General features: G+C 42.3%; 1 protein-coding gene across 1 annotated transcript; it reads left to right on the forward strand.

Annotated features, from left to right (window-relative positions):
- Positions 1 to 1,085: 1,085 nt before the first annotated feature.
- On the forward strand, positions 1,086 to 14,047 carry sfmbt1 (Scm like with four mbt domains 1; the record flags this gene model as incomplete). The annotated part of the gene is made up of 20 exons (XM_079217983.1): positions 1,086 to 1,110; positions 1,206 to 1,300; positions 1,785 to 2,028; positions 2,708 to 2,796; positions 3,500 to 3,752; positions 4,708 to 4,805; positions 4,961 to 5,062; positions 5,374 to 5,533; positions 5,815 to 5,897; positions 6,737 to 6,863; positions 7,330 to 7,443; positions 7,619 to 7,661; positions 7,754 to 7,821; positions 7,932 to 8,071; positions 9,330 to 9,439; positions 9,843 to 10,018; positions 10,668 to 10,846; positions 10,992 to 11,213; positions 11,951 to 12,079; positions 12,244 to 14,047. 20 exons carry the CDS (start codon positions 1,086 to 1,088, stop codon positions 12,382 to 12,384), a joined length of 2,598 nt encoding a protein of 865 aa, XP_079074109.1. The 3' UTR covers positions 12,385 to 14,047.
- Positions 14,048 to 15,821: the final 1,774 nt, after the last annotated feature.

The following is a 15,821-nucleotide window of genomic DNA, read 5'->3' on the forward strand; positions in this document are numbered from 1 at the left end:
CTCTCCACCTTCGTCACGCCCAGCGTTCCCTTCTGTCTCATTCATGCCATCTCTCTTGTTGCATTAACTTATTTCATCTGCTTTTGCACAATGCCCTCGGTCAGTTTGATGTGTCAAAGTGTGATGCAGTGCGACGGCTAAGTGTCGAGGCGATGCAGGAAGAGCTATACGATTATGGTTAAATAAAAAAGAAGAGGAAAAAAACAAAAGATGAGCCCAAATGAGTTTCACAAAAAGAGGTGGAGTTGGATGTGATTAGCATAGTTTTAATATATTTCCTAGTGATCACGTAGCCGACCATCTGGTGTGTTGCTTAGGTGGTAGCCTGTGCCATCCTAATGAAAAGCAAATGTGCGGCAGATATTTTGTGATTTTATTCACCACCATCACTCTGCTGTTTTGTATTGATGAGTCCAAGACCAGAAAAGAAGCGCTTGCATATTGATGTAATAACTTAACCAGCTCTATTGTCAAGGCCTAGGAGACCTTGCTTCTTTTTTTTTTTTGAACGGCTGAAAAATCCAAACAAATGCTAATTAATTTCATCTTGGCTTTACAAACAGGGTTTATAAATTAGGGCTGTTGAATTTCGTCTTTCACGACCATGCGCGTGCCGTGGTTGCTGGTATGTTGATGTGTTTCAGTGATTGTTTACTCATAATATGTTTACTATCCATAGCTGTTGGCGGACACTTTGCATTGTTGATAGATGTGTGTCTTGTTGTAAACGTAGTAGCCGGCTGTAGGAAGTCTCGATCTCTGTTTTCAGCTCTTTTGTGTAACTTTTTGCTGATACAGTTTGGCGTGTGACCGGCTGATCGGGCTGTTGCAAGCAAACGATGTAACCCGTCTCATTAATCTTATTGAAAACAGTCGTGAGTTCACTGACTATTTTCTGATGTGGAGATCTGCCGAGTGTGATTTGATTAAGTGACAAGCATAGTGTGCTGCAGATGAATTTGGTGTTTTCTTCCCTCAGCCGCCAGAGGTTTGGACCAGTGATCATTCATTCACTCGCCGGATAATAATCCTTTTCCTCTGTTCCTCCTCAGAGCTCCTAGTCTCAGCCTTGAGGGGGCACCAGCATGAGTCAGGAGTTGCTGGAGTCGGGTAAGACCTACTCTGTGAACCGCTGCGTGAAATGAGAAAGATAACATTTTGGAAAAGCGAGTTGAAAATGAGAAATGTGTTGTGTGTTTTTCCAGACAGGGACTCTGCTCAGGATGCATCTGACTTTAACTGGGATGACTACCTGGAGGAGACTGGAGCCACGTCCGTACCCCATCACGCCTTCAAACATGTGGGTGCCGACAACTTCCACGGCTAACACACATCACAGGATAAGCTTGTGCCAGTTATTCATTATCAGTGACTAAACATCTGTGCCAAGTAAAAAAAAACGCTATGTATTCAATCTGAAAGTGTGACTCAAATTTATGAAATGTGTCAGCTGGTAAAGCCCCTAGAAAACGGCTGTTGAAGTCATAAAGCAATCAACAGCATGAACACAGAAGTGACTGTATCATCACCAGTAGTAACAAAGCTTCTATAAACTCTGGTTTAAAAAAAGGCTGTGTGCTGGCAGGTAGGTTTAATTGGAATAAAAGCCAATGGCATCTTAAAATAAAAGCTGTTCTTTCGCTTCTTTTCTATTCTTTGTCCACTTTTTGTACGCTGATTTTCTGTAACCGGCTGCATAATACAGATAAATGTGGTATAACTGAGACTGTGCGCCAATCAAGTTAATGACTCCACGTATCTTCGTTCTTCTGTCCTGGTCTCAGGCGGACCAGGGCCTGCAGACAGGCCTGACTCCAGGCATGAAGCTGGAGGTGTGTGTGCGCTCTGAGGCCGATAGTCCTTACTGGGTGGCCAACATCATCACCACATGTGGCCAGCTGCTGCTGCTACGCTACGAAGGATACCAGGAAGACCGGCGTGCCGACTTCTGGTGTGACTTATTGACGGCAGACCTGCACCCGCTGGGCTGGAGCAGCCAGCACGGGAAGACAATGAGGGCTCCCGAGGGTGAGGCATCGGCTTGTGTTAGTTATGAGACATGTAGTGATCCACCTCGAGAATGTATGGTGTCCGTCTTTCCTGTGGAGCTGAGTGATCATATAAAACAATGCTGATGTGCAAATGATTAACACCCATCAGCCATGAAAAGTGAAATGAAATTATCTCAAAATTAGTTTTGATGATGACCTGAAGATGTCAAGTTTATACATCTCTAGTGTAACTTTAGTACTTACACTTTAAGATTTAATTTGTTCTTAATAATAATAATAATGCCAGGTTAAGGATGCAGTTTTTTTGTCTACACAAAAAGCTATTTAGTTGGAATTAAACTAGGAAATATTACTTTTGGCTCTGCATATCAAGGTATAATGATTATTTCTCCCTCCCACTGTTTTTCTTATGTTCATTTTGAGTTAATACAACCTAATAAGCACTTACGTGTTAACATGTTGAATAAATATTATGAAATACCAGAGCAACTGAAATACTCTGCCTGCACAGATTGTGATGGAAAACATCCTATTAGATGTAGTAATGTATAATTTTTTCCTAGCTGCTGTGATTCAGGATGACTGAGAGCGACCAGAGAGAGAGAGTGTGTGAGAGAGAGAGAGAGAGAGAGATCCTGAGCCCACTGCCTTGTTTGGCTAATAAACTAAACACTGTCTGTGTATGGTCCACCCAGGTGTGCGTGAGAAGCACCAGGACTGGGAGGCTCTGCTGGAAAAAGCACTGGCTGAGGAGTGCAGCGCTCCTGCCAACCTGCTGGAATTGGTAAGGCAGGGAACACAACAGCTGTCTTTTAGAAACTCCTCACACACCACATGTGGGGCTGTCAATGGTCCACAACAATCGTCTTAGTCAGTGTTCATTTTATTAATCTGAGGACTTTAAAAAACACACAATGCAGTAAATAAAACTGACGAAGTTGTCATAGTACATTCAGATTTTACCGTTTTAATGTCACTTGTAAATAAATGTGACATTAGAAAGACACCAAGTTGACTGTTTGTACCCCTCAGGTGATCAGAACTGGGACTTTGTGGTCTTAAAACAAGCACAATTGTTATGTTTCATTTCACTGTTAAAAATCTCATTTTGATATGATAAAAGCACAGGGCAAAAATGTCACACTTTTAAAATCCCCATTTAAATAATTTGAACTTGAACTATATATGATTTTGTAGCAATTTTGAAGTCTTGCATGAACTCCCAAGTCAAAAAAAAAATCACAAGGCTGAGAGCTTTTGTTTACAGCGCCAAGGTTGTGCTGCTGAAAGCGAACTTGCTGTAGGAACAGCCTGTGAAATTCTTCTGAGCCATGAGTTAGCTTTCAGGGACTGTGCTTCAGTTCTGCCACTTAGTCATGCAGTGCATTCTCTCCCGATGCAAATTCCTCCTCTTGCCTAGGCGTGTGTTTGTTTGTGTTTCTGTGCGTGCTATTAGCTTCTCATATACCACCCCTACCCCCCCACAGTCCCAGCGTGGTAGAGACCCAGTGGAGCTCCTGTCTGCGGGCTGCTACGTGGAGCTCCAGGACACTGTTGATCCGGGGCTTGCCTGGGCTGCTGAGGTGGAGGAGAACGTCGGAGGAAGACTGAAGGTGCGCCTGGTAGGCACCGAGGGCCTCCCAGACACGCCCGCAACCCTCTGGCTCTTTTACCTCCACCCACGCCTCCACCCACCCGGCTGGGCCAAAGAGCACGGCTGCACCCTCACGCCTCCCTCAGGTCAGTGGCACTGAGTCAGGTTTATGTATTTTTTTTAAACAAATAAAGAAAGGGGAAATCCAAATGTCTTAAATCTTGAGGCTTATCGCCAAAGCAGGCGAGTAATGATGGAAGGACACATGAATCAATCACGTGGCCGCCACACACTGGATGCATATCCAATTATATAGTATAATCCTGTAATTACCTGTTTCATTTGTGTAGAATCACTACATCAGAATGAATGTGTAATTACTACTTATTTTCCAATACATTTAACCAATATTCAAAGTGTGATGAGGATTAAATAGATTTTTGTTTTCAGGGTCATGTTCTTCAGGTGAATAAAGTTGGTTAATTATGAAAGATGTGAGAAGCACCGGAGGCGATATCTCTCTCCTGACACAGCTGATCTACCTTTTGGTCCCACTACAGCTCAGCCAGTTGATATTTGAAGCCAAGCTTTTATTATGTCTAGATACTTTGCTTTTGCAAAATGTAGGGAATGTACAATAGTGGTGCTTTTAACAGATTTGGAAAATGTTATCGTGTTGGAAGCAATCATAGTCTTTTGTTGTACTTGTATTTTATTGTTTCATAAAAGATTAGAGAAGACATAATGTATTTTTAATGTAATTTAGGGGAACATTCGAAGTTCAGCCTTATTTATTTTGCTCATCATCCTGTTTATAAGGCCGTCTGGAACCTTGTGCCGGGTGATAAGAAGTAAATGTGTTTTGTGGTTTGCAGAAATACTTTGTTTGCTTGTTTAATTAATTATGGCGACCTAATTTGATGTCCAGAACAAAGAGCAAGCAACGCATAAAGATTCAGTTATTTACACAACAAAAAGTGTGCAGTGTAAAATTCAATCGGATGTATGTTTTACCATCCTCGTTAAATATCTCTTTGATAATCAAATCGTACCCTCGTCATCTCTTCGGCAGCTGATTTTGTGTGTACTTGTTTGCTTCAGACCTGTTGGGCCTGCGGACCGAGGCCGAGTGGGAGGAGGTGAGACAGAGGATCAGTGACCTGCCTCAGGATGAAGCTCTGACCGCGGAGTTCAATAAGGTACTGCCCACCATGCTCTCCTGTGTTCCCACTGACCCAAACACCGCCCTGCTTATTGCTGATTCGCTAGTTAAGATTGGATAGTTCTGCATTAAGCAAAGAGTTGTGACGGGATACTGAGTTTTTCAAAAGGACTCTGCGTGTGTTTGTCTCAGGATCCGCCGACCATCGCTGCTCATTGTTTCAAAGAAGGAATGAAACTGGAGGCTGTTGACCCTGCGGCTCCTATTTCCATCAGGCCTGCCACTGTCACCAAGGTAACAGACTTTCCTCAAATATGTCTCTCCTATGCTGATCTCTTGTTGGCTGCTTATTGGCTGTAGTTGTTATATGCTTTCTGACTTCATTACCATACTAATGACCCCTCCCCCCTCGGAGTCTTGAAAGACCACAAACATGGCTGAAACTATATCTTTTTGAACATAGTTAATCGTAAAGCCTAGTGGATCTTGTGAGCTTGACGCAGTCTTTAGTGTGACTCTGTGAAGCTAAACAGGTGGGTAAAAACGTGGGAGCTGTTCAAAAAAGTGTCTGAAAGTGTCCTAAACCGACCTCCTCTCCACTTCAGGTGTTCAATGAGCAGCACTTCCTTGTGAAGATGGACGACCTTTGTGGTATTGAGGAGTCAGAGAGCGCTGGGAGATCCTTTCTGTGTCACAGAGACAGTCCAGGGATCTTCCCTGCTCAGTGGAGCCTCAAAAATGGACTAACTCTAAGCCCTCCACCAGGTCTGCTTTGTCAAATGTTGTCCCTTTTTTATAACCTTTGACTCATTCGGTAATCAGTGATATCAGGAAGTAAGGAATGCCAGTGATTAGATCCCTCATGCTTTCTCTCTCTCTCTCTCTCTCTCTCTCTCTCTCTCTCTCCCCCTGTCTGTTTCCATTATCTCTCTCTCTCTCTCTCCCCCTGTCTGTTTCCATTATCTCTCTCTCTCTCTCTCTCTCCCCCCTGTCTGTTTCCATTATCTCTCTCTCTCTCCATTCTTTCTTTGTTTTATCATGTGCAGGATACCAAGTAGCGGACTTTGACTGGGCAGACTACCTGAAACAGTGTGAAGCTGAGGCAGCTCCTCAACATTGCTTCCCAACTGTAAGTCAAGTCTTTTACGCAGAGTTTACACTGGTCAGGCTTCAGTGTAGAGAGGGTTGTCTCGTGTCTGAGACTCCTGTACAAACCTTCCACCAGATGCTGATCAGACTCGTAACATTTGTTGTCCAGTGAAAGGGTTAATATGAGATGAGCTAAAACTGGGTCCCAGTGGATTCCTCTCCATTGGTCATTGCCAAAAGGACAATTATATGTGAAATTGTAGGTTACTGTTATTACACTGCTGTTGCATGAAGGCTGCATGACAGCTTTGCTATGAATGAATACAATGTGTATCACTATTAGCAAGCTGTCAGAGCTAAAGCCTCCTTCTTATCACTTGGGTTGTATTAACCAAGCAGCAACTCGGGCGACTGTAGGAAACAACTAGTATTTTAAATAACCAATATTTACTGAATACCGGTTCAGTTTGCATGTGGTTTGAAAAATGAGAGACCAGTCCTCTGAAAGCATTATATGGTAGCAGCCTATAAAGTGTTTTATACCTACTGTATCTCATGCCCACTGCTTTTGTAAACTGCTGGTCACATGGGTGGGTTTGGCTCTGAAAAGTCCTGTTTAGGGACAGAGGCTTAACATTGCTCAGATCAATGCTATAATACTCAGCACTGAGAATAAGCACACTTGTCTGCTTCAGTTTGCAGCCATTGAAGCAATTATACTTTGGAGGAAATAGATTTTTATATTTCAGTATGCCATACAGTCAGAATATGACAGAGTGTAGGAAATGCGATTTTACCCATTTGACAGACAGCACTATAGCCTGGCCGAGCATAACCGTCTCACACAAACAGTGGTTTCCCTCTCTGTTTACCTGCCAGGAGCAGTGTGACCACAGCTTCAAAGAGGCCATGAAACTGGAGGCTATCAACCTGCTGTCACCTGAGAACATTCACGTGGCAACGGTCACCAGGGTCAAAGGGCAGTACCTTTGGCTCAGCCTGGAAGGTAAGAAGCGGGACTCAAAGAACGTGTTTATTTTAGGGGAATGAAAGGAGAAACATTTCCATGTGTAGTTTATGTACAGTCCCACAACACAGGTTAATGCTTTACATGTAATGTACGTGGGTGGATCTAATCAGTTATAGTATTTCACACAAGTACATACACTAAATCACTTCTTCTGAGATTAGGCATCAACTAGTGTTGCACAATTCAGACATCAACATTTTCCTTAAAGTCACTACAGATGCAGTATGGAGGACAGGGGTGACCCTAAACGTGGAAACCTCAATGTTCGTGCAGATGTATGCGCTTATGCATGCACCACAGGCGTGCTATTGCATGTTTCTATCTGGCCGTCTTAATATGATCTTTTATATCAGCATTCTAGTTGCTTTAGCTGAATTTGGTAATAATGCCAGGTTAAGGATGTAGTCTACCTTAACTATTGCTCCCTGCCGTGTTTGTACAGGACTGAAGCAGCCCATGCCAGAACTGATAGTTCATGTGGACTCCCTCGACATCTTCCCCATCAGCTGGTGTGAGACAAATGGCTATCCACTCATCTACCCAATTAAACCCTCAGGTATACATGAGTCATCACAGTGGACTCTAATGATCTTCACACATCTGCCTTAACGAGACTGTTACTAATGCTGTAACAAACACAATACAATATTTGTTTTAATCCTGACCTCCAAATTAGTGGCATCATGTAATAGCGTGACTGGGAACACATTAGTCTGTCCTTGTTTTTCCAGTTGTAAAAGAGAGGAAGATTGCTGTGGTGCAGCCTGAGAAACAGTGAGTATAAGAGGGAGAGACTTATTTATTGGTTTGAGGGGTTTGTCTCCTGTTGCCTTTCCACATCTGACTCAATTTTCATCACTTTACAGCCGAATTCCACCAAAGTCATCATCGCCTGACACCGTCAGGCAGCAGATGGCAAACCGGTCAGAGACAGGTGAGTGCTGTGTCACAGGGCCCATTGAAGGATTCCAAACTGTCCCGTCTCCTGACTCTGTATAGTCTGCGGTTGTTCAATAATTTGTATCATTTTGTGTCCACCCGCAGGGCAGGGCAACAGGAAATACTGCTGTCCCAAGATCTACTTCAACCACCGCTGCTTCTCTGGGCCTTACCTGAACAAGGGACGCATTGCAGAGCTTCCTCAGTTTATTGGTCCTGGAAACTGTGTCCTCGTGCTCAAAGAGGTGAGTGTGGCGAGTGCAGCTGCTTACTGTACGAATAACGCTACGCAAGCGGTGAGGCGCTATAGATGCCGATGTCGGTCTCTGGGTCTGCCACTATTAAATGGATTGTCACAACGTTTGGTACAGCCTTTCATGGTCCCCAGAGGATGCACTGAACGCTTCAAAGGATCTGTAGGAGCTATTTTTTTTATATTAGTATTACGTTATTTTACTCACAAGTAGTATTGTTCTAGTTGTTTGTTTATTTAGGTTAGTTTTTTTTATGTATTAGGATAGTTTTTTCTTTTGATAGTTTTTTGTTTAATTATTTGTAGTTGTTGTCTAGGTTTACTTGGTCTTTAGATTGTTTATTGGTTTATCGGTTGGGTAATGCTGTGGGCACCTGGGGTTTATATGTAGGAGGCAGGTACAGGACCAGCATGCACCTGGGTAGGCCTATGTTTTTTTACCAGCACAGGAGACGCAGCATCGGGAGTTCCTTTGTTCTTTTGTTTGTTTGCTTGTTTTGTTTAGTTAAAATAAATGATCAGAAAAACGGAAGCCTGCATGGACAATGCATTCTTTTGGCTGCGTAATCCACATAACCACAGTGCGTTGATTTATGTTTATTTTCTTGGATTTATTGGACAAATGGCCACTAAAGGATGCTTAATTTTCCATGTAGCATCAAGTCGATTTATCATTTGTCCAGTTTTTTGGTTTATGACATGCAGAACTAACGACGTTCCTACCAGCCTTGGCTGTTCTTTGTTTATTTTAGCATGCTAACACGCTAAACTAAGATGGTGAACGTGATCAAACTTATGCTAAACATCAGAATTTTTTTATACCACTTGTGTGACAAAGTCACACTATCATGTTGGAGACTTGAAGTGGAAAAGAAATGTGATTAAGGGAAGTGCCAGCACTTCCCTTAATCACATGTTGGCGTGTGTATCGCCCAGTATCAGCCATCTCTTGCTACTTATTCCTATTTATTTATTGTTTCTGTAAGCATGTGATTGTTTTGTTATATTGTTATACTTGGGCTATGCATCTTCTATAGTGGGCCTATAATACTCCAATAACAATGTCACACAATGTATTGCAGAGGCCACTACTACTGCCAATCAACGATCACATGTTGACAATAATGAAAGTCCTGCCTCAAAATGAATATGGTTTAATGTTAAAATACTACACATAGCACTAATTATAGAGTAGAAGACAACCCAGATAACCTGTAAGTGTTGTAATTCTCTACATGTCTTGAATTCAGGTTTTGTCTCTGCTGATAAACTCTGCATACAAGCCCAGCCGTGTGCTGAGGGAGCTGCAGCTGGACCAGGAGAGCCGCTGGCAAGGCTATGGAGAAACGCTCAAAGCCAAGTGAGGGGAAGCACCATTTAATCCTGAGCTCAAAATACTCCACTCTGTAGAGAACCTGCAGGAATAGTTGTAGTGTTTACAGATGGCCTTTTTGAGAACATGTGCTACTGGATTAAACATGTACTCGAATGCACAAGTGGAAATAAATATCCGCACACCAGAACCTAGCACAAGACACTTCATTAAAGCAAGGATTTAGTCGATGACAGCATCTGACAGCATACTTTTAAGAGAGACCTTGATGGTTGTTGCAACATTTTTAGCTCAAACATGGATTAATTGGAGCTTTTAGTGAAAGGGAAGAGTCCAATACGTTTTACATGTTTTTAAGGTAATGTGTGAAAATCCGAAAGAGCGTTTTCACAAATGATTTATTGTTCAACCTTGCTTGTTTTTGTGGCAGGTACAAGGGAAAGAGTTACCGGGCCACTGTGGAAATAGTCCGCACCGTAGACCGTGTGGCGGACTTCTGCAGGAAAACCTGCATCAAGCTCGAGTGCTGCCCAAACCTGTTTGGACCTCGTATGGTTCTGGAGCACTGCTCGGAGAACTGCTCGGTCCTCACCAAGACCAAATACAGTAGGTGGTGTACAGTCCTCGAGACTGCTGATTGTCGAGAATTCTAAATATTAATTATCTATTATTGCCATGATTGTAACTTTGAAATCTCTATACATGCTTGTCAGTTGTGACTTTTATGTGACAAAATATTATTCAAACATCTTCAGATTCAACACAAAGCTCCTTAATTTCTGTTTTTTCAGAAAACGCTTTTCATTTGTGTTGCTTATGAATAGAAATTGATCAACGAGTACATAAATGCATCCTTACTGAATGTGAAGCAGAGGGGTATCATTTGTGATTTTACAATAACCTTCCACAGGCGGTGAATGTATGGTTTGCTGAAAATATTCGCCAGAATCGGCCTCTTTTCTCTTCTGCTGAACTGTTTTTCGACGGCACAAAGCCACAGATTTGTTGATATTTTCACCCGATGCTGCACTGCAGTGTTGAGGTTACGAAAGTGATGCAATTTGACAGCAACAGACACTTACGGATGTTTTCATTTCCCTCCCGACAGCACATCTCCTCCACACACATGCTTTTACATCCTAATTAGAGTCTGTTTGATATATTTTAATATGCATCTATCTGAAGGACTTATATGAGAGTCTTACACACATGTCAAATGCTTTATTTCACAATAAGCCTGTTGTCTTTTCGCAAGCATATTACTATGGAAAGAAGAAAAGTAAACGCGTCGGCCGTCCACCCGGGGGCCACTCCAACCTGGAGGGCGGAGTGAAGCGTAGAGGGAGGAGGAGGAAGAGGAGGAAGCAGCTCTTTGTACACAAGAAGAGACGTTCCTCAGCCTCAGTGGACAACACGCCTGCTGGGTCTCCACAGGTAACACACACTTATATTTTCTCCATGAAGCATTATATTAAAGGAAGCATACGTTGTTTCACAGTAAAACCAACATTGTTCTTCCTCAAGCGTTACTTAAATCTGTCCTCATGGACTGTTCGTTGTTCTCGTCTTTGGCTCACAGGGCAGTGGAGAGGAAGAAGATCTGGATGAAGATGACTCCCTGAGTGATTCTGGCTCTGAGCTGCAGGACGATCTCCAGGAGGATTCTGAACAATCGTTTGGGAAGTCTCAGCCCACCACGCCGTCCCCCTCCCCTCCAGCAACACCCAGGCCCACACGGCGAAGACGGAAACCCCGCTCGCCCTCCTTCTCTGATGATGAGAACCGACCTCCTTCACCAAAGGTAATGAAAGTCACCGAGACTTGTGAAATGACTAGGTCTCAATAAATACGGAAATATTTTGATATTTCTGTATTTTTAAATCAAAGGTTACTTTCCAGACAGTGTGTCTTTAATGAATGCTCTAATGTGTACCACTAGGCGTAAAATAGAAATTCCCTCAAGTACAAAATTAGATTGTATGCACACTCCACCTCTTTGCCCCTCCCATCGAATACAACTGCCTTTCTTCTGCCCGACGAAGCCGTTTCAATAACATTTTTTTCTTCTTTTTCTTTTGCATTTTCAACACAACAGAACAATCCTTGACATTTAACTAAACATATTAAAATGTAAATAAATAGTAAATAAGGAAAACAGTAATATTAGTATCAATAGTTTAGCTTTATAGGGAGTATAAATACTAACCTTTTAAATACATGCACATCTACACCGACAAATGCTTATACATATACACAACCATCTACATCCACATACATACCCGCATAGCATACAGATATATTGAAGGAGGAGGGAGGAAAGGACTGAATCAATAACATTTTGAATGATGTTTTCACTGTGACCTGAACTTGCTCTCAACGGCTATTGAGGAAATCAGCAAAACTGAAACTGCCGGTGTTTTTCATGAAATGTTTCGGTTTGATACCCTTCTCATCAGCATGAGCTGTGAGCCTCTCCACCTCAGCTGATAAATCTCTCAGAGTCTCTGTCTGACTCACCCTGTGTGTGTGTGTTTACAGACCTCAAAGACTGAGCCTCCTCAGAAGTTGTGTTTGGACACCAGCCCCCTGGAGTGGAGCATCACTGATGTGGTTCGCTTCATCAGGACCACTGACTGTGCACCTCTTGCGCGGATTTTTTTGGATCAGGTATGAAATACTCACAGACTTAATGGCCACTCAGGATGAGAGCTCACTCCATTCTACTGCAATAAGGGCATTACACACTTGTATTGTCACAAATACAAAATATCACTTCACCATCCAAAACTAATTCGAGAGACTGCATCTGATATGAATGACTGTTTCCACAGGAGATTGACGGACAGGCACTGCTGCTGCTGAACCTCCCAACAGTGCAGGAGTGTATGGACCTGAAGCTGGGACCAGCCATCAAGCTGTGCCACCACATTGAGAGGGTCAAGCTGGCTTTTTATCAGCAGTTTGCAACGTAGCTGACGGGGAATGAACATGGACGTGACTCCATACTATCCTGTATTTTAATTCCGTGAAAAACACTGTATTTTTGTTGTTGCCATTCTTACTTTTTCTAACACTGGGCAACCTTAAGCATCCTGAATATGCTACATTGTGTCGTAAAAGCATGGACATGAGGTGAATGATGCACCATCTTGTGATCATTGAAAAAAGAACAAAGAAGAAGAGCTACAAAAGGTCAAAAACTCTTTTAGGAAAGACACAGGGGTGGACTGAAAGACAGAAGAATTTGAGACACTTTGATGCCATAAATAAATGTAAAAGCCTTTATTGACTCCAGCATGTTTTCCAAAAAAAGAAAAAGCCACCATCAAGGACTTAGTTTCAATTTTTTAGGTATGTCCTAATAAAGGCTTCTTAACTTATTGTGTCTTCAGAGTGTCTCAGATTCTCCTCTTTTATTTCCTTTTTTTTTCATGCGGATGAATGACTGCCAGTGCTACAACTTTCTCTGTCCATTGTGGCTATTCATGGTTTCCATCCTGCCCTGCTGTCCCTTTTAGGGAATACCACTGAATCACAGCTTTTACTTGACATACTAAAGCCTAACAATATTTGGTGTCTGCCAGTCAATACCTGCTAATGTCTGCTGGAGTCAGAAACGAGGTGGTCTAATTTCATGGAAAAGATGCTCAACATGTCTGGTGCGGATGAGACTAAACACAGTGTATGACAGCCCACTTTTATTGAAGCATTTGAAAACAAACGTTGTTTTTCACAGAATCAACTGAACTGAAAAAGCTCCAGGCTGTATCCTGGATCCTGTTCTACAGATTGTTTGGCCTGTTACTTTTTAGCAAACACCAAAATAACTGTACACTGCACACTGAAAGAACTACATGTTTCTTGAAAGCCAGAGGTAATATTCTACTAGATGTTTACATAGTTTTGGAAGAACAGTCATAGTGTCCCATTGCAAGGTCATTAATTAGATTTTTAGTGTGAACACCAGACATGTATACTGTATACTAACATTACTTGTGAACGTTATCCAACTGAATTAAAACGCTGGTCAAAAACAGATATAAAATGGGCCTTCATCTCAAGAGATCAAATTGCTTTTTTGTTGAAGCTTCTACAATATGTAAGAGCAGTTTACATTGTAAGGACTCAAGCACAAGCAAAACCATGTACTGTATGGTGGTATGCAAATATGACGGTGCATGTTTGTAAATAGTGTATATAGTCAAATGTCTTCTCGTGCAACAGGGTGATTAGAAAGGAGAAAAAAAACTACAGAGCAAATAACTTTCTGCATAAGCAATGTATAAATCCCTTAAATATAGCCTACGGCATATTTGCACAGAATACGCCTGCACTTTCTCATATGGGGCGTACGGTTAAAACTAATCCAGCAAAAGGTAATTATTTGAGCTATTTCATTTTTAATAATTACCTTAATGATAAATGTGGAGTTTTAAAGCGAGACAATATTCTCAAACTGCTTCTGTAATCTGTTTTACCTCTTTTTACAGTGTGATTTTCTGTAATGTGCTTAATTTTTTGTGATGAAAAAATAATTGTAGTTTCTTTGTTTACTAACTTGCTTGTGGAGCAGCTTTTTATTAATATTTTAAAATATAACTGCTATTTAAAGAGATGACTGCAATTAAAACTGAACAACGGACAGTAGCAGGCTGGTTTGTCACTTTTATTGGCAAACATGTTTAGCACACACACACACATATATACACACATACATATACATACATATATATACACTCACCTAAAGGATTATTAGGAACACCATACTAATACTGTGTTTGATCCCCTTTCGCCTTCAGAACTGCCTTAATTCTATGTGGCATTGATTCAACAAGGTGCTGAAAGCATTCTTTAGAAATGTTGGCCCATATTGATAGGATAGCATCTTGCAGTTGATGGAGATTTGTGGGATGCACATCCAGGGCACGAAGCTCCCGTTCCACCACATCCCAAAGATGATCTATTGGGTTGAGATCTGGTGACTGTGGGGGCCATTTTAGTACAGTCAACTCATTGTCATGTTCAAGAAACCAATTAGAAATGATTGGAGCTTTGTGACATGGTGTATTATCCTGCTGGAAGTAGCCATCAGAGGATGGGTACATGGTGGCCATAAAGGGATGGACATGGTCAGAAACAATGCTCAGGTAGGCCGTGGCATTTAAACGATGCCCAATTGGCACTAAGGGGCCTAAAGTGTGCTAAGAAAACTTCCCCCACACCATTACACCACCACCAGCCTGCACAGTGGTAACAAGGCATGATGGATCCATGTTCTCATTCTGTTTACGCCAAATTCTGACTACCATCTGAATGTCTCAACAGAAATCGAGACTCATCAGACCAGGCAACATTTTTCCAACTGTCCAATTTTGGTGAGCTCTTGCAAATTGTAGCCTCTTTTTCCTATTTGTAGTGGAGATGAGTGGTACCCGGTGGGGTCTTCTGCTGTTGTAGCCCATCCGCCTCAAGGTTGTGCGTGTTGTGGCTTCACAAATGCTTTGCTGCATACCTCGGTTGTAACGAGTGGTTATTTCAGTCAAAGTTGCTCTTCTATCAGCTTGAATCAGTCGGCCGATTCTCCTCTGACCTCTAACATCAACAAGGCATTTTCGCCCACAGGACTGCCGCATACTGGATGTTTTTCCCTTTTCACACCATTCTTTGTAAACCCTAGAAATGGTTGTGCGTGAAAATCTCAGTTACTGAGCAGATTGTGAAATACTCAGACCGGCCCATCTGGCACCAACAACAATGCCACGCTCAAAATTGCTTAAATCACCTTTCTTTCCCATTCTGACATTCAGTTTGGAGTTCAGGAGATTGTCTTGACCAGGACCACACCCCTAAATGCATTGAAGCAACTGCCATGTGATTGCTTGTTTAGATAATTGCATTAATGAGAAATTGAACAGGTTATCCTAATAATCCTTTAGGTGAGCATATATATACACACATAAAAAAACTCGAGTATTGGGGAAAACCTATAATTTTCCAGTAGGCCTTTACTTTATTGTTCAGTAGTGTTTGTCATACTTCATTTTCCATCATGCAGTTCGTAGTTACGCAGGTCACGTGACCCGACGTCTGTCAACATGAGTGGGCACTTGGGCAGGGAAGCGGCTGGATGCGAGCAAGCCGTGACCTGCAATAATTCCTTTTTAAATATATATTCAGAGGAACCATTCCCCCCCACGCGGTAAAGTAACAATAAACTGGCGCAACCGCGTGTTTTAGCGCCAGAGAGTAACATGCGTTGGCTCGCTTTGCGCCCGGGAGCCGCGTCTTTAGCTCGGCGCTAGCTAGGCGAGCGGCGGTAGCGGCAGCCGGTGGATCGGCTTTCTGAGTCGCTATGAACATTTGTCTCCGGCAACATTTCACTTCTGCTTGACCTGCATTGTGCAGCACA

Source organism: Taurulus bubalis (genome assembly GCF_910589615.1).
Source record: "Taurulus bubalis genome assembly, chromosome: 5".
NCBI classification, from domain to species: Eukaryota; Metazoa; Chordata; class Actinopteri; order Perciformes; family Cottidae; genus Taurulus; species Taurulus bubalis.